General features: G+C 54.5%; 2 protein-coding genes across 2 annotated transcripts; both read left to right on the forward strand.

The window, feature by feature from the left end:
- Positions 1-2031: 2031 nt before the first annotated feature.
- On the forward strand, positions 2032-11441 carry COQ9 (coenzyme Q9). Its single transcript, XM_071757289.1, has 9 exons — positions 2032-2186; positions 3156-3318; positions 3926-4061; positions 4415-4557; positions 4812-4896; positions 6610-6714; positions 8436-8591; positions 9173-9226; positions 11329-11441. Exons 1-9 carry the CDS (start codon positions 2123-2125, stop codon positions 11362-11364), a joined length of 942 nt encoding a protein of 313 aa, XP_071613390.1. The 5' UTR covers positions 2032-2122; the 3' UTR covers positions 11365-11441.
- A 15-nt stretch (positions 11442-11456) lies between these two features.
- Positions 11457-16564, forward strand: POLR2C (RNA polymerase II subunit C). The gene is made up of 9 exons (XM_071757290.1): positions 11457-11685; positions 11885-11934; positions 12148-12216; positions 12298-12350; positions 12441-12569; positions 13179-13230; positions 13707-13875; positions 15517-15591; positions 16101-16564. The coding sequence occupies exons 1-9, from the start codon at positions 11600-11602 to the stop codon at positions 16243-16245; spliced, it is 828 nt and encodes a 275-aa protein (XP_071613391.1). The 5' UTR covers positions 11457-11599; the 3' UTR covers positions 16246-16564.
- Positions 16565-17549: the final 985 nt, after the last annotated feature.

A 17549-nucleotide genomic window follows, 5' to 3' on the forward strand; every position in this document is an offset into this window, starting at 1 on the left:
GAGAGGAAGGGTGAGAGCCAAGCACAGCACAAACCTCTGCAGACTGGGACTCTAAAATGAGAGTGCTGACTTGTTTTCATTAAGTGAGGGTTATTTTCTGGGGACTGCCAGCACAGACTTCCCACAAGCTGTGCATAAACACCAGGTTAAGAAACTCCTACAGTCAAACACATTATGCAGTTTCTCTCTAGCTCAGAGACTGGTTTTGCAAAGTGACTGCAAACCATGCTTGAAAGAAAAAAGCAAACCAAAACAAAACAAAAACGTGAAAACTTACCTGCGTTCCCTAAAGATTTGTTTAAAGATTTGAATAGAGACAAACAGCAGATTTCTGGATTTCCAGACCAGTGACAACTACTTGACATCAAATCCTGCCTTGTTTTTCCTACTTAGGACATGACCTAGCAGAGTTTGCTCCTGCAGTACATTAGAAGAAAAAAGAAAGGAACTTCTGGCTTTCTCAGAATTGCAGACTGAGGCTCTTTCAGCTCCTCTCATCAGTGGTGTTGGATGAGGAAGGAAGGGAAGAGAATGTGTGAAGTTTTCAGAAACCTGTCTGCACTAATACTTTATAAAAGATAGCATTTCTGACAGAGTCTGAAGAAAATCTGCACTACAGAAGTGTCACAATAGTATCACACCATCACCTGTCCTCACAGCAGCACCAGCTACTGAAACAAATTTCTGAGCCTCACTCTGCTCATCCAGAGCAAACCTATTTTATTTCTTTTTTAACATGACACAGAGAGCACTGGGAGCACACTCTGTACCTTCAGTGAGCTTCAAGCCACACATTGCTTCAGGAGAGCCTGTTGTAAGCAAGATCTTGATTTCTGCACTGCATTGCACATCCTGAATAATGCCTTATTGCCACCACAGTAGGGCTCACAGATCTGCTGAACCAAATTTAACTCGGTTGCCTGCAGTCACGGGGGAAGTAGAGTTTAAGCTGCTGTTCCTCTGACTCCGTGTGTCACGGATCTCCCTCTGCTGGGAACTGCAGACAAGTTCAGATGGCACAGCAGGGTGGAGGAATGAGCGTTAAGGCAGCTCACGCCAGCCAGGCAAGGAGGGGAAAATCCTGGGCGTTCACTGCAGGCTGTAGCACCTCACAGCTGGCCATGGAATGCAAGCTAAGCAACTACAACAGGTAACAGCAGTAATAGGCACACATGTTAATCCCATTTGAAATTAATCTTTCCCAGGAAGAAGGCTGAAAAGCTCAAAAGATACCTAAGCTGTTGGACTAACGTGGGGAAAAAAAATAAAATAAATCTAGTCACATCTTTCTTTCAGACCACCAGGGTGCGATCTTTCAAGAGCACTCGGAGCCCAAACTACCCCAGCAGCCTCGGTCAGCCCCTTTGGATGCAATGTAAGGAAAGAAGGAGCTGCCGTGGTGCTCCAGACGTGAGCCCTGCCCTGGGCCAGGGAGAGGCCGGGACTCTGCTGCCAGCACAGCGTGTGCAGGGGTGGAGACGGCAGGGATGCCTTTCTCACTCTGCGTTTTCCAGCATAAAGTGGAAATTAATTAAAAGGAAAGCTTTGGCGTGGCACCCGGCCCTCCGCCATGCCCACGGAGGAGAACTGTCCCGGGGGCTTCATCCCGCGGCAGAGGAGGCTCGGGAGCTGATGTGGGGAGCGGGGGCCTTATCTCCATTTCACACGCGTTCAGCAGCCCTCCAGGAACAGCACTGCCCAGAACGGGGCACGGAAGGAGCTTCCAGGCCTGCGGAGATCTCCGACCCTGACAGCGGGACAGCCCCCGGGGCTGCGGCACCGACCGCATTCAACACCTCCCCCGGCAAGGGCGGCACAAACCCTGAGAGACCCAGCGGGAGGGACGGGAGCCGGGAGCGGGAGGGACGGGCACACGGACTTCAGGCGAGAACCCCCCCCAGCCCAGCGGCGGCCCCGAGGTGTTTGAGGGGAGAAAGGATACAACGGCCCAAGGCGGGAGGAGCCCCCCCCTGGCCCCGCTCGCCCCCCGGCCCCGCTCACCTCCGGCGCCGCAGCTCCCTCCAGATCCGCTCCCTCTGACGCCCTCGGCGTCACCGACACCTCCCGCCCCGTGACGTCACCTCCCGCCCCGTGACGTCACCGCCCCCTGCCCGCTTCCAAGATGGCGGCGGCGGCGGCGGGCGGCCTCCGGCGCGCGGGGTGGCGGCTGTGGCGGGGCCGCGCGGGTGAGGGGCGGGGGGCGCGCGGGGCGCGAGAGGGGCGTGCCCGTGCTCGTGCTCGTGCCCGTGCTCGTGCCCGTGCTCGTGCTGTGCGCGCAGCCGGCGGGGCGGGGCCGCGCGGGGTGGGGCGGGGGAAGGTGAGGTGAAGGGCAGGGGCGGGGCGCCGGTAGGGGGCGCTGCTGGGGCCGCCGGTAGGGGGCGCTGCTGTGGGGTCCCGGTCCGGTCCCGGTCCCGTCCCAGGTTCGGTGCTGGTTCCACTGCTCCGCCCCGGGGAGGGCGCGGGGCACCGTGCGGACCCCCCATAAGCCCGGCCCCTGCCCACAGGGCCTGGACCTGCCCTGTGAGGGAAGCAGGGGGGGGTGTTCGGTACCGGTGTGGGCCGGGCAACCCCAGCTTGTGAAAAAAACAAACCCAAACTCTCTGCGGTTAAATTGACAATTTTTAGAGAGCACCCGTTAGCTCTGGGCCCATCACGGAGTGCTCAGCACCCATGGGTGCTCGTTCCGGGCTGGTGCCTCCCCAGGTCCTTCCTGAGGGGCAGGGGGGTGTTGGGGAGGGGGTGTGGGGTTAGGGTTAGGGGGTGTTGGGGGGGTGTGTGGGGTTAAGGGTTAGAGGTTGGTAGGTTAGGGTTAGGGGGTGTTGGGGGGGGTGTGGGGTTAAGGGTTAGAGGTTGCTGGGTTAGGGGGTGTTGGGGAGGTTTTGTCCGCCTGGGGTCCATCTCAGGATTGGGAAACTCGGTTCAGTTTTCAGTACCTGCCATCTGCACCACTTTTCCCTCACAGAACATTTTCCCTGTTTTCCCCACTAACCCCACACCTGAGCTCAGCAGAGGGCTGTGCTTTTTGGGGGTGTAACAAAAGACTCCACGAATTCCTGTTGGTTTCGGCTGCGTTACTGCAGCTCTCTCCTTCGCCCTGACCCTCTGTGCTTCCCCCTGCCAAGAGGAGCCGTCTCACTCTCCCGTTTCCCTTTCAGTGCTCAGGTTCCCGCTCTCCCCGCCCCAGCGTCCTCTCCACGCTTCCGCTGTGCTGAGGAGAATCTCTGATGAGCGGCAGAAGGAGCCGGGGGCAGCTTCCTCGCAGTTTGATTCAGGTCCAGGTCCCCTGCCTGAGCAGGAATCTCGGGGCCCTCACCCCAGGTAATTCACAGCTGTCCCCGGTGCTGTCCTGCCAGCAGCAGGACCGGGACGTTTTGCCTTCCTGAGAGTCTCAGTGAAGCTGGGACACAACCTGATCCCGAGCTGACAGAGCCTGGAGTGCAGCAGCAGTCGAGCTGTTTGCTGTGACAGTGCAAATTCCAGTGGCTGCTCTGGAGACAGGATGGGACTTGTGTTCCAGAGGGAACCACTCTGGTATGCAAAAATGCAAGCCTGATGGATTTTTGTGTAAATCTGCACAAAATAAATTTGGACAATGTTTTGTCTGTGTGCCTGGAACTGTAAAACCCCTGTTGGAATAGCTTATAGTTCAGCTTTTCTTTAAAGAAGGGGGAATCAGAGGCTGATGGTGCTCTGGAAGGGCACCTAGATTGAGCCCTCCTTTTACTTTTTTTTTTTAAATATTTCTCTCATGGCAAAAGTTTGTTAAAAATCCTTTTTCTGGAAAGGGAAGGACTTCACAGGAGGAGGCAAGAGGTGTATGCTAAGTGAGCAGATCTCAAGGTGTGCCTGCAGGCAGTGAGCAGCTGAGGCCAGGCAGGTGATGTTTGGTGGTGACCTTCCCCTGACTGCCAACACCTTCTCACAGCTACACCGGGCAGGGTGGTCAGGAGTCTGAGGACTTTGAGAGTGAGGAGCAGCTGCAGCATCGAATCCTCACAGCAGCCCTGGAGTTTGTGCCTGAGCATGGCTGGACTGCAGAAGCCATTGCAGAGGGAGCCAAGGTATGTGGGGAGAGAAGCAACAAACCCCTTGAAAAATGGATGGAGCTGAAGTCCCCAGGACAGCCCCAGGCCTGCATGCTGCCCCCACACACTCTTGGGTGATGCCCCCTACTCAGCAAATGGCAGTGGGCAGGAATGCCTCCCAGCTGCTCCAGAATAATCCTGTTGGAGATAAACAAGCACAGTGTAGGGTATTGATCCCAAAGAGAGCAAAACATGCACAGGATAAACTTTTTAATGCAGCGTTGCTTTGTTTAAAGTAATACATTAATTCACAAAATACACACAGTTTATTTCCTAGCTGGATCCTTCTTAGCAGTGGATGACCTGGTCATCTCCCTTCTCCCCTGCAGACCCTGGGTCTCTCCAGTGCTGCTGCAGGGATGTTTCACAGTGATGGCAGTGAGCTGATCCTGCACTTTGTGTCTCAGTGCAACACCAAGCTGTCTGAGATGCTGGAGCAGGAACAAAAACTGGTGCAGCTGGGCGAAGCAGAGTGAGTATTGGGCATGAAAAGGCACCTGTGTGGGTGGGCTTGGGGGACTGGATAGGCAGAGGGGCCACTGGGGCCACAGATTAAGTAAATATGTAATTTACAGATAAAACCATTTTCCCAGATAGAGAGTTGGACTGAAGGCATGAAATGTCTCCATATCTATAGCTGAGGCAGGCAGGAGAGTGATCTTTCAGGTTGAGAATGGAGTTTAACTTGGATGTTCTTTAAATCTGCATTTTGGTTTTCTCCCCCAGGAAGAAGCCTATGGATCAGTTCCTGAGAGATGCAGTGGAAGCCAGACTGAGGATGCTGATTCCATATATTGAGAAATGGCCCCAGGTATAAAATGAATATCAAGATTGTCTCCTTGTCTCCTGTAAGGTAAACACCCTCTGGCCTTTGATGTAGTCTCTGCAGCAGAGCAGCTGAAGGTTGTTGTCACAGTTCAGCAGTCTGGGCAAAAACCAGAGGAGGGAATTGCTTTATTTTCCTCCCTCCCACCCTCTTGAAGGAAGAGGAAAGGTGAATAAGGACAAAAGAAGTAATAGTTGGAAACTAAAACTGGAACAGGTTTGCCAGGACAGGAGAAGGGCTGCAACAAATGGGAACAAATATCCCAAACCAGATCTGGATGGGGGCAGGGACAGGTGCCTGAGGGCCCTGCAGTGGATGTGGATTCTGAAGAGCCCTGGGGGAGGGGGGTAAAGGAGCACAGGAGAATGGCAGGGAAGAAAGGAGCAGATAAAAGGGGTCAGCTTCCCATCCTCCTGACTTTATATTATAGAGGATGGGCAGGAAATGGGAGGGAACACTGACTTTTCAGTATTCTGTCCCTCTCTGATCCCTCTGAGTCCTTAGGACCTTCTCTTTAGATCCTTGTACCCAAAATTTCCTGGTCCACTCAAACCATGGCAGCTGTAAATGAAACCCTCACTGGTTTCAGATGGTTCACACCCCTCAAGAGGAGAGCACCTTTGGGAGGCAGCAGTCAGAGGCATCCTATTTCTTGCCATTCTGGACACACAAACCTCTCTGCCATTCACTGCACCCACCTGGAATCCCCTGGGGATAACCCGTGGCTTTCTGGCAGTGTCACTGCAGGTCAGGCTCCATGCAGTGCCCACACCCATATGTATGGTACCTGAAAACACAGACCTGCTGCAGGAAGCTGAGAATGAAAGCCCCTTGGCAACCTGAGGGCAGATCTGGGAGCTGAGGAGGCTCCGTGCTTTGAAATTCAGATTTGAGTCTCCAGTCTTTCTTCTGGGTTGGGAAGGGAATTGAATTGTGGCCTTGGTGACAATCAGAGAGTTCCCAGCTCTGGGCTGCCTGGGGTCACTGTGGTCCACAGGCACTGCCAGGCTCTGGGCAGCAGACACAAGACAGGATTCCTGACTATATTCCTGTCTTTTATGTCTGTTTATGTCCTGGAAGGATGTGGGGGGGCTGTGACTCCCTTGGATTGTTGTCCTTAGGTTCAAAGGCTGTAGGAGAAGACAATGCCTGAAGGTGATCAGACATTGGAATGGGCTGCCCAGGGAGGGGGTGGATTCTCCATCCCTGGAGGTTGTTAAGAACAGACTGGATGTGGCACTGAGTGCCATGGGCTGGGAACCACGGGGGGAGTGGATCAAGGGTTGGATTGGATGATCCCAGAGCTCCTTTCCAACCTGGACAATTCTATGGTTCTGTGAGGGCCTCTATGGCCACTCTGCTTTCAGTGGCTGCTTTGAGCTCCAGGTGAGGTTCAGGAGGGCTTTGACTCCCTGACAGTGGGGGCCCAGCACAAGTGTCTGCCAGCCCAGCCTGAGCTGCTGCCTGCTGGAGAGGCAGCTCAGGAGGGACAGTGTGGTGGAATTGGACATGAGTGGGAAGCTCTGTGCTCCAGCCCTGTCCATCCCCTGCTGCTTGGCAAGATGGGTGCTAGCTGGAAAGAGCAGAGAGGGCTTGTCACTGGGGACACATCAACAGCAAGAGGGAAGAGGTGACAGAACAGAGCACTGCTGGTCCTTCTCTGTTCCCCCCTCCCATGTCTCTGTGTTTCCCTCACAGGCTCTGAGCATCCTGTTGCTCCCACACAACATCCCCTCCAGCCTCAATCTCCTCACCAGCATGATTGATGACATTTGGCACTATGCTGGAGACCAGTCCACAGATGTAAGTCCTGGTGCCTGCCACGTGGGCACTGCTGCCAAGTGCTGGGTGTCAGGAGGTGTTGGTCACATCTCTCAAATCAAGGCATTTGTTGAATGAGGAAAACATTTTCAGAAGCACTCTTTAAGCTGTAGTCCTATTTCCAAAGAGATTTAAGAGCTAGTGGGAATAAACACAAATGAGTGTCAGTGGGATTAGTGCAAATTAAAAGGACTTGCTTTCCTAGATTTTCTTTTTTGAAGACACAGACAAAGTTGTTGGGATTTTGAGGTGAAGCAGTTGATGCAGCAGTCAGTGAGCAAATGCCAGGCTCTGAGGGAGCAGCTGTGTCTGACACTGTTAGCAACACTTGACTTGAAAACTTTGAAAGAATCTATCTAAAAATACCAGTAGCTTATTAAAGCTTTCATCTTTCTGGGAGGAAATAAAAGAAAATTACAACTTTAATTAAAGCAATTAAGAAATTACTTTAACTCATCTAGAGAGATGAATCTCGGGAGAGATGGGGAAAGCTAAAAGAACCATTTTAACAAATTACTTTGATAAGCTTCTTGTATCTGAGTATACAAGAGAAGCTATTGCAGTGAAAAATAAATAAGGTGACAGAAAAATTAAAGGAATAAACCAGAAGAGAACTGAGAAGCTGTGATTGTGTCAGGAACTGCAAGTCCCTCATGGGATGTGAAAGCCAAATCAGTGTGTGAGAGGTGGTGTCTGCACTGAGAGGGTCCTAAAGGCTCCCTTGCCTCTCCCAGGAAGAGATGGGGAGAGTTTTCCTGGGCAGCTGGAATGCTGAACCTGCTCCCATTTTCCCAGTAAAGGGATTTAATGTCACCCACAGTGCAGCCCTGGAGCTGGGTAGGGTATGCCCATGCCTCAGGTACTACTTTGGGAAGGGTTTTTTTTTTGAGCAGAGGAATTAACAGAAAGAGTTTGGTCTGAAGCATGTGACAGATCCAGCTGCAAGCAGCAAAGTTTCCCCCTTCTCAAAACCTCCCAGGTTGTTGTGCAGAGCTTTCCAGCCAACTGTTGTTTTCAAAATCAAGGCCAGTGTTCTCAGTACCCTTTTGGTTTGTAATTGTGAATGGAGCTACCAGGATTCTCTTCAGGCAGCCAAATAGTTTAGTCCCTGTGGTAGCAGCACATGAAGTTAAACACTCATTTAAAAGAAAAAGAAAGTTAGTAAGTGCAACTGGAAAGACTGCTGAGTTTGAGTTTTTCATGCATGTTTGCAGTGTGACCAATTTCAGCAGCAGTGCTGCCAGCAGTGTTCTGAGTGTTGGGTTCTTCAGCAAGCAGTTTGCAGTGACAGGATTTGGGAAAGCTGCATCTGCACAGCGTGTCCTGCACAGCTCTCTCCTCTATTCCCTCCCTTTCTTCACTACTAAGCATGGCAGTTCCCTCTCTCCCCAGGTTCATACTGGGAGGGTTGTGTTGCTGGCTGGCAGCCCCAAAGCCAAGGGCACCTCCTGCACCATCAGAGGGTCCCTTCTGCCTGCTGCAGGTGCCAGAGCAGCTGGGAGGGGCATCACTGCTCAGCACTCTTGGGTGCCACACTTCTGAGCCCTGTGTGGGTGCCCTGGGTCCCCACGTGTGGTCCCAGCTGTGTCACAGAGGGGAAGGGTGCAGGGAATGTGCCACTGGTGTGCAGGTTGCCCTTGCTGTTCTCCTGGCTGCTGAGGTGTTCTCAGGTCCCAGCTCTCTCTGCCTCTCTCCCCTGGCAGTTTAACTGGTACACACGCCGGGCTGTGCTCACTGGTGTCTACAACACCACAGAACTGGTGATGCTGCAGGACTCATCCCCAGACTTTGAGGACACGTGGCGCTTCCTGGAGAACAGAGTGGCTGATGTGATGAACATGGGCAGCACAGCAAACCAGGTACTGCTTCCCCCTGATCTCCAGATCCATCAGGATTAACACCTTAGGAAGAAATTTATTGCTGTGAGGGTGCTGAGCCCCTGGCCCAGGCTGCCCATAGAAGCTGTGGCTGCCCCATCCCTGGCAGTGTCCAAGTCCACGTTGGATGAGGCTTGGAGCACCCTGGGCTGGTGGGAGGTGTCCCTGACCATGCAGGGGGTTGGGACTGGATGAGCTTTAAGGTCCCTTCCAGCCCATCCTGGCATTCTGTGGTGATTCTTTGTGCAGCCTGAGCTGGCTTCTCCATCACACAGACCACCAAGAACACCCCTGGGTCAGCAGTTGCCTGAGTGCACTGATGTGACATCAATAAGTGCTGATGTTATTTTCTCATCAAGTGAGGTGTTGGTGCCCTCTCTGTCATGACTGGCCCTGTGGTTAGGAGACATTTGTTCCTAGGAGACCTCTTCTTTGTTTCTGGGTATCATTTGTCAGCAGTGCTTGGCTTCTGTCACCTTTCTGTAGCAAATGAGTGTTTGTTGTGTGGCCAGAAGTGTAACTGCAGAGGAAAGCAGAAGGTGATGTCCCCTTGTGTCCCTTAGGTACAATCAACTGGAGAAGCACTTGTCCAGGGCCTGATGGGAGCTGCTGTCACTGTGAGTAAAGCTGAAAGGGCAGAGTTGTTTTTGTTCCCTCCCAGGATGAATGTCAGCATCCTTGTCCTCTGAAATCCTGAGGACAGCATGGAAAAGAATATTCCCTCAGAACTTAACCACATGTAGGGATGGCTTTCTGGGGGATTTTGGGTTGGTTTGCTGTTTTGTGGAGAAATGACTTGTAAAAGAGTAAAAAATGAAGTCTGAAAGTTCAGGGTGAGCTTTAGGGATGAGAGATGGAGGTGATCTGAACAAATAGAGTGTTCCCTGTCACTTGTAATGAGATCTCTTCCTCTGTCAGCCCTTTGACAGGAGGTCTGTGCCTCCATGGACCTCTGGGAGGGAGGTGACACAGCAGGGTCCTGTCCTTGAGCTGTTCCAGGTGACTGCAGTGTCCTTCCAAGAAATCCTTCACTTCTTGGTAGCATCTTGGACTTCGTGTCTGTGCAGGAGGAGCTGCATGTTCTCTGGGGTAGAAAACAATCTGCTGTGTGTGCAGGAATGTTTGTGAGGGCTTCAAGGCCTCCCTGGGGTGTTATTTTTTTAGAGCTTTAATTGCATTTAGCAACAAAGTGATTTCCTGGTTATCAGAAATCCATTTTCCTTTTAGCAGTACCAGGCAAACAGGCTGGAACATAAATATTTTTTACTGCAAAGTTCCCAAGAGCTTTGCCCCCCCTCCATCCCCCTGCAGTTATGGTCAAATTGTTCCATGTCTGTAGCATTTCTCAGCCTCTCTCTGCTCTCACACTTGCACAAACAGAAAGAATCCTGCACCAGAGAAATCCCCCTGCCCCACGGGTGCCCTGGCACCTCAGCACCACGCTCTCTGCATTCAGGAGCCACCTCACCTTTATTCATCCCTGTAAAGAGGGACAGGAGGGACTGGGCTGCTGCAGGCAGCTTGTTTTAGGGTAAAATCATCTCAGTGCAGGGACTCTCAGGTGCATCTGTCAGGACCTCCATGTCTGAGGGGGCAGTGCAGGTGTGCTGAGCTCCCCAGGCCTCAGCTGAGCCCCTCACAGCCTGTGGGGCCACATAAACAGAACCAGGCTCCAGAACCAGGGGAACAGGGGGGACCCGTGGTGGGCCCTGGGCTCTGATCCTTCCTTGATCCTTCCTGGGCCCCTTTCTCTGCCACCCCCCTGCCCCTGCTCCTAGTGTGGAGCTGAGCCCAAGGCAGGGCACTGCCAGGCCAGGGCTGGATGCCTGGCAGCCATGAGACCCCTGGGGGGAAGGAGAGGCCCAGGGGAGTGCAGCCTCTGGCCCAGGCACCAGTGGCTCATGGAATCCCAGACTGGTTTTGATGTCATTTATTAATTGAAATTAGTAAAATTATAGGGGGAAAAATGACATAAAAGAGAGCAGGGGAGACATGCAGAATAAAAATAGGGCTCACATAACAGTGAAGCAGCAGAAATTACATAAAATCCAGATTCCAGTTGGAGAAAAACACATCCCAAGCACATCAATAGCCTGGAGCCAGGCCTGGAAGGGAGGAAAGGGCTGGGAAGGAGCAGTCCCCACAACTCCCCACAACTCACCTTGGTTACAGCATTGAGCACTGGGTAGAAAAAACACTGAGTAATTGGACTGACTGAATTAACATTCATTACTGTATTAATGAGCTATTTATTAACATCCTAAAATCCCCACCCAGAGGCTGGAGGGACCTCTGCTAACAAAGAGCCCCTGACCCTTTGGGCACACACAGGGGAATTTTTGGGAACTGACACTTTAAATGGAAGAGAGGGATCAGTTAACCAGCTGTGGGTGTGAATGGTAGAACAGTGTTAGAGATAAAGATCTTTCTCACTATTTTGGGTAGCACTTGTGATTTGGGAAAGCTGAGCCTGCTTTGTGGAATGCCTCCCTGCTCCCCCTTCTGCACAGAGCCGGGAATTAAAGCAAATGTCTCGATTGGTTTGTGCACACGGGGGAATGGGCTTGAACAGCTGGGGCTGGACGGGACCTTGGAGCCCATCGGGTCGGATCTGCAGCTCCCGCCGGCCCGGGCCGCTCCAGGCCTCACCCAGCCCGGCCTGAGGCACCGCCCGGGATGGGGCAGGCACCGCTCAACCCCCTCCTCCCTCTGCCCGCAGATCAAGAACTTGGCGGGGATGAACCAGCGCCGGTGAGGAGAGAACCGAGGGCGAGGGAAGAGCCGGGGCGGGCCCGACCTTTTTCCGGCACCAATAAATCCGCTCACAGAGTAGCACGGACTCTTTTTGGGGGCGCACCGGGCGGGGCGGGCTGGGTCGGTTCCGGTCGGGTCGGGTCCTCCGGGCCGCCAGGGGGCGGGCGTGGGGCGGGCGTGGGGCGGCGGGAGGGCGGCGGGAGGGCGGCGGGGGCGGCCGTGCGGTAGGGGCGGCCATGCCGTACGCCAATCAGCCCACGGTGCGCATCACCGAGCTGACGGACGAGAACGTCAAGTTCATCATCGAGAACACGGACCTGGCGTGAGCGGGACCGGGACGGGACCGGGACGGGACCGGGGCGGGACCGGGGCGGGCGGGAGCCGTGCGGGGCCGGGAGCGGCCTCTGCGGGCACCCCCGGTGCGGTGCCGGGCGTGTGGCGGGCGGTGTGCGCGGGAGGCGGATGCGGGGTCCCGGGGCCCTGGCGCCTCAGCACGGGTGTTTCTTGTTTCTTTTCCTCAGAGTGGCGAATTCCATCCGCAGGGTGTTCATCGCCGAGGTCCCCATCATAGGTACGGCCCCACCCTCGGGATCGGGCTCTCGGGATGCTCTCCCCCTGCTCTCACCGTGTCCCCCCCTGTCCCCCCCCGGGCTGCTCCCAGCTCGCCCAAACCTCCGGTAACCGGCACGGTTCGTTCCGGGTGCTGCCCCAGCCTCGCCGTGGTCTCTGTCACCTCCTTTTCCCCACGGAAATGTCCCAGTTTGTGACTTTTTCCTCTCCAAAGCCATCGACTGGGTCCAGATTGACGCCAACTCCTCGGTGCTCCATGACGAGTTCATTGCCCACAGGCTGGGTGAGTGCCGGGCGGGCAGAGCTGCCGGCGGGGTCGGGGCGGGGAGGCAGGAGGAGGGCACTGACCTCCTGCTTCCCACAGGTCTCATTCCCCTCACCAGCGATGACATCGTGGATAAGATGCAATATTCCAGAGTGAGTCAAGCGAAGCGCTGGGGCTGCTCGTTTGGGTGGTGGTTGGTGTCTGATTTTAAGCTGGAAGCTCTTGCCCCGTGTCTGTCCCAGGACTGCACCTGTGACGAGTTCTGCCCCGAGTGCTCCGTGGAGTTCACCCTCGACGTGAGGTGCAACGAGGATCAGACCCGACACGTCACCTCCAGGGACCTCATCTCCAACAACCCCCGTGTCATCCCGGTCCGTGCTGTCCCCTCCTGCATCCCTGGGGTGCCAGACACCAGGGGGCTGGGCAGAGCAAAGCCCTTGAGCACCTTTCCCTGAGCAGGCAGTGGGGGAGCAAAGCAGGAGCCTCCTTCACTGCCTCCTCTTCCTCACCTCATTGCCCATTGTTTGGAGCAGCCTCATTAAAGCCTCATCCTGCACCCCTCATCTTCAGCTCAGGGGCACTTTATCCCCCCTTTATTATTACTTATTACTTATACTTTTATCCCCTCCATCCCAGCCCAGACACTCACTGTATCCCCCTGCCCTGCCCCTTCTCCTGCCTGCCTGGTGCTGGCCATGGGCAGGGGCAGCCCCAGGCTCTCTGAGTTTCTGGTTCTTGGCTCTGTGTCAGAGCTGCCAAACTGCACTTACCCAGTGACCATGGGGTCTCATGGGGGGGCCGAGGCAGAACAAGGCAAAGAGACTTGATGGGGAATGTGTTAAAATGCTGCTGAGGTCACATCCAGATGGGGTCTGCTGCTGGTGGTGGATTTGTTGCTGTCTCTGCATTCTGATCTTTGTTTGGTGTGGGGGTTTCTCCCATCAATGATCTTCCCATTAATTGAGTTTTGTTCTTTGCAGGTGACATCTCGGAGCAGAGACAATGACCCCAATGACTATGTGGAGCAGGATGGTAAGCAGCAGCTCACTGGGAATAAGAGCTGGAGGAGGAAAGGAAGGTTTCTTTCAGGCTCTTTCAGCTCTCTCTCCCTTTCTGGCTGTAGCCATGAGGCAGCTCTACATCTGGCAGTTGGTTCATCACTGTGGCAGGGGGTTCACACTCTGTCTTAATGCCTCCTGAAGGCTGTCCCTAGAACTAAGGCCCTGTGTCAGAGTGCTGCTCTGTCCCTGTGGGAGCTTGGGGGCAGCAGAGGTGCAGGACAGGCTGGTGCCTCCTGCCTCAGGGGCTCAGAGATGCCTCTGGGCTGATCACCAGTTCCTTACCTAGCAGGGTGTTCTCCCCAGCTACTCTGGGGACACAAATGAGCTCCTCCAGGCGAGCCCTGACATCTTCCTGGGTTGCAGAAATTCCCTGCCTCTGTCCTTGTGGTGGGGCCCTGCAGACTTTTCCCTCCCTGCAGCCCCCTGAGGGGTGTGTGCTCCCTGCAGACATCCTCATCGTGAAGCTGCGGAAGGGGCAGGAGCTGAGGCTGAGAGCCTACGCCAAGAAGGGCTTTGGGAAGGAGCACGCCAAGTGGAACCCCACAGCAGGAGTGGCCTTTGAGTACGACCCAGACAATGCACTGAGGCACACCGTGTACCCCAAGCCTGAGGAGTGGTATGTCCCTGGGTCTGCTTGGCTCTTGGGTGGGTGGTCAGCACCGTGCCACAAGAGCTGAGGTGCTGGCCTGGCCTGCCCTGGGTGACCAGGGGGCTTGGGGGCAGAACTGGAGAGGTTTGATGTTTGTTTGCAAATGATTTGTGGCAGGTAAGCTGACCCAAAGGTCAGTCTGGGTGATGGATTGGGTGCTGAAGAAAGAATGTCTCCAACGTGGAATTTAAAAAAAAAAATTTGGGCTTCATTTTAGCACTGTAAAAATTCTGTTTTAATTTCTGTAATGCTGGATAGTGATGGAGTCTCTGGCACTGATGGAGTGACAGGCACATTTTGAACCACTGGTGGACAGACAGCTGCTCAGCTGAGCCCTTTTTGGACAGGAAGTGTCACAGTGTGAATTTTGGGAAGTTTGAGCCTTTGAAGATGTTGTTGTCAGGGAGAACAGCCCTGGGTGTATGGCAGGGTGCTTGTCCCTCTGCACTGAGGTATTTCCCAGGCTGGGGGCCCAAGGCAGCTGCTGATGTGGATTCTTCTGTTCAGTGGCAGAGTCTGCTGCAGCTTCAGGCCCCTGGTGTGTGGTACAACAGGTTGGGTACCTGGAAACAGTTTTTGAGAAGTTCTTGGCAAAATACATGTAAAAGTTGGAAAACTCCCCAAGGAAGGTTGCTGCTGTTGCTGTTCCCTGGTGGTATATCTGTCTTTCCAAGTTCATCTGGAAGATGAACAAAGGCCCCTGCTCTCAGAGGCTGCCTGTTAGTTTTGGTTTGATTCCTCATGTGTTTTGAGGCTGCTGGGCTCTGGCAGCAGCTGTTGTGGTGTTGGAAACCTCTGCCCTGTTCCCACTTAGGGATATTTTTGCAAGTAACAAGGAGACCCAGCTCTGTTAATGCTTCATTGCTCTGTTACAGTGGTGTGTTAGGGACAGGGTTTGTTTGAGGAGTGTGATTTTATTTGAGGAAGCCCATGGGATCCTGGGATCAGGCTGTGCTGGCATTGCTGGGGGTGAGGAAGGCCACCAGGAGACCTGACAAGGAGAGAAGGATTTTCCCTCTGGTTTCTCAGGCAGCTCTAGGCTTTGGGTTTTCTGACATGGATTCAGTCAAATGGACTCTCTGGTGTGATGCTCTGGAAGCTGAGGGATGCAGTGGGTAGGAAGGTGATGGATGGGGATCACAGTGAGTTTGGTAGCAGGGTGTGCAGAGGGGAGGAGGTGCAGGATGGGGCTCAGCTGATGCCTGACACACTGGAGATGTGTTCCTGTGGGCACATGATGGTTGGGCCTTCCCCTCAGCTGTGCTGCACAGACACTGCTGGAGCATTATTCCCATGGCTTCCTGGGCCAGAGAGAAGTAGAAAAAAAAGATGAGATCCATTGCTCCCCAGAGAGTGCCCAGGCTCATGGATGAAGTCCCTTCAAGCCCTGATGTCCCATCAGCTGGGAGATGGTGCTGGTGGGGGTGGATGGAGCCACAGTGCCTGCAGCAGGGCTGCTCCTCTTCCTCCAGCACTGCTGTGTCACTCTGTGGTGTAAGTGAGAAGCTGGGGAAGGGCAACGAGGGGCTGAGGTTTGTTTCCTGACTTGTTGGATGGCTGCTCCTTTGCCTGCCAGACTCTGCTGACTCCTCTGCTCTTTGACTCCAGGCCCAAGAGTGAATACTCGGAGATCGACGAGGAGGATGCCCAGGCTCCCTATGACCCCAATGGGAAGCCAGAGAGGTAGGGAGCTGAATGCTGGAGTTTGTCAGGCCAGGTTCCCTGAAAAGCAGGGCAGAAGCTAGGGATAACAGGTGGTATTCCCAGACCTGGCAGTTTTCCCCTCAGGAGATACTTGGCAGATCTCCTGAGTTTGTGTTACCAACCAGGGCAGTGCAGCACTCGGTGAGGGGTGAAGCTGTGGAGGAAAATGGTTTGGGACACACACACCTGAGTGGGGCTCTGGTGGTGCCCCCTCACCTGGGGTGGGGCTCTGGGATGGTTTGCAGGACACAGCACTGAGTAGAGGAAATCCCAAAGTGCAGAGGAAATCCCAAAATCCCTGTGGAGACCTGAGTGTGTGGGTCACAGTTGTCAAGGGGCAGTGCCAGCTGTCCCCAGTTGGGAGGGGAATGGTGCTGGTGGTTGGGATTCCCAGCAGAGCTCCCTGCACTGGGTCAGGATGGTTAGAACCATGCTGGCACTTCCTCACAGGGCAGATGGTGACCTGTCCCCCCAACTTGTGACCTCAGGTTTTATTACAACGTGGAGTCCTGTGGTTCTCTGCGCCCAGAGACCATCGTCCTCTCTGCACTCTCTGGCCTGAAGAAGAAACTGAGTGACCTCCAAACCCAGCTGAGCCACGAGATCCAGAGTGATGTCCTCACCATCAATTGAGGTGGCCCCTTGTGAGGGTGCCTGGGAGGGAGTGAGTGCAGCAGCAGGTTCCTCCCTCTGCCTCTCCTGAACACCTCTTCTGGCTGATGCCAGCTCTCCCTGGCCACCCTTCCCAGGGAAAGCCACCGTGATGTGTGGGGTGAAGCAGGAAGGAGTCAGTGAGACAGGCTTTGTATCCAAGTAATCCTTGAGTTTTAGGCCAGAGTTCTGGATTCTGGCCACGGGGGTGGGAGGCACGTACCCAGGTACATGTACCTATCTTACTGGCATGTCCATTCCTTTCTGTGCTGAATAAAGCCTTCCTTGCTGTGTGTTGTCATCCCTGAGACCTCCTCTGGGGCTGCAGGAGATGTTGCATCATTTACTTCTCTCCAGTAGACGTTAGATCAATGCTCCCTTCAGAGCAGACCTCATTATTCTTGGAGCACCATCTCCTGAGGAGACAGACCCCTTCCAGCAGGGAGCTGAGCACATTCCCACCCAGCACTGCTGTTCAGGCAGGTGTTGGAGGCTGGGCTGGTGAGCAAGGTTTGGAGCTATGCCCCTAATCCTGCTGTTAGAAGCTGGAGGGCAGAAGTCTGTCAGGAATAACCCCTGGCACAGCAGCTTCACCCCTTCTCCTCCCCTCTGCCAGCGTGGCAGGACTTGGGATGGCTTCCCGATGCTTTCCTGGAGGGATCTGCCTCTTCCTGGCAGCAGGGAGGGGAGGTGTGTGTGTGCCACTGTGCTTGTCCCATTGTGGACAGCAGGGCATGGGAAGGGCTCAGGGAGCTGAGCCAGAGGGAGCAGCCTCAGTCAGCTCTGCCTTCCCCTCCAGGGAGGAGCCAGGCTGCTGCTCCTGTGTCCCTGCTGTGTCACCGGGGGCTGTGGCAGAGCTGTCCGCATCCCTGAGAGCCGGGGCATGGCTGTCCCAGAGGCCACCGCCCAACGGGACGTCATGGCACGGATAACTGGAACAGTTCTGGAAGAGATGGGGCACCTGGAAATGCCTTTGCCTGAGTATGTGGAGCCAGCAGTGCCCTGGCATGCCCCGAGAGCTGCAGGGTGACGTGAGGTGCTGGCATTCTGCTGCACTCGGGGTGGGGTGATGGAAGGTGGCAACTCCCTCCCCTCTTCTCCCCTCCCCAGCAGTTTTAGGGCTTCACTTCAAACGTTCTGGCTGTGGCTGGTGGCAGAACAAAGCCTCGAGCCAAGCACTGCCGGAATGTTGGGAAATCTCCTCCCATCAGTGTTTTTCTCCTTGGCAGACTCTACTCCCACTCACACTTCCCGAGTGCCTTTGGATGAAACAGGAAAACAGGAAG

The sequence above is a fragment of the Heliangelus exortis genome, chromosome 13 (assembly GCF_036169615.1).
Source record: "Heliangelus exortis chromosome 13, bHelExo1.hap1, whole genome shotgun sequence".
Classification (NCBI taxonomy): domain Eukaryota; kingdom Metazoa; phylum Chordata; class Aves; order Apodiformes; family Trochilidae; genus Heliangelus; species Heliangelus exortis.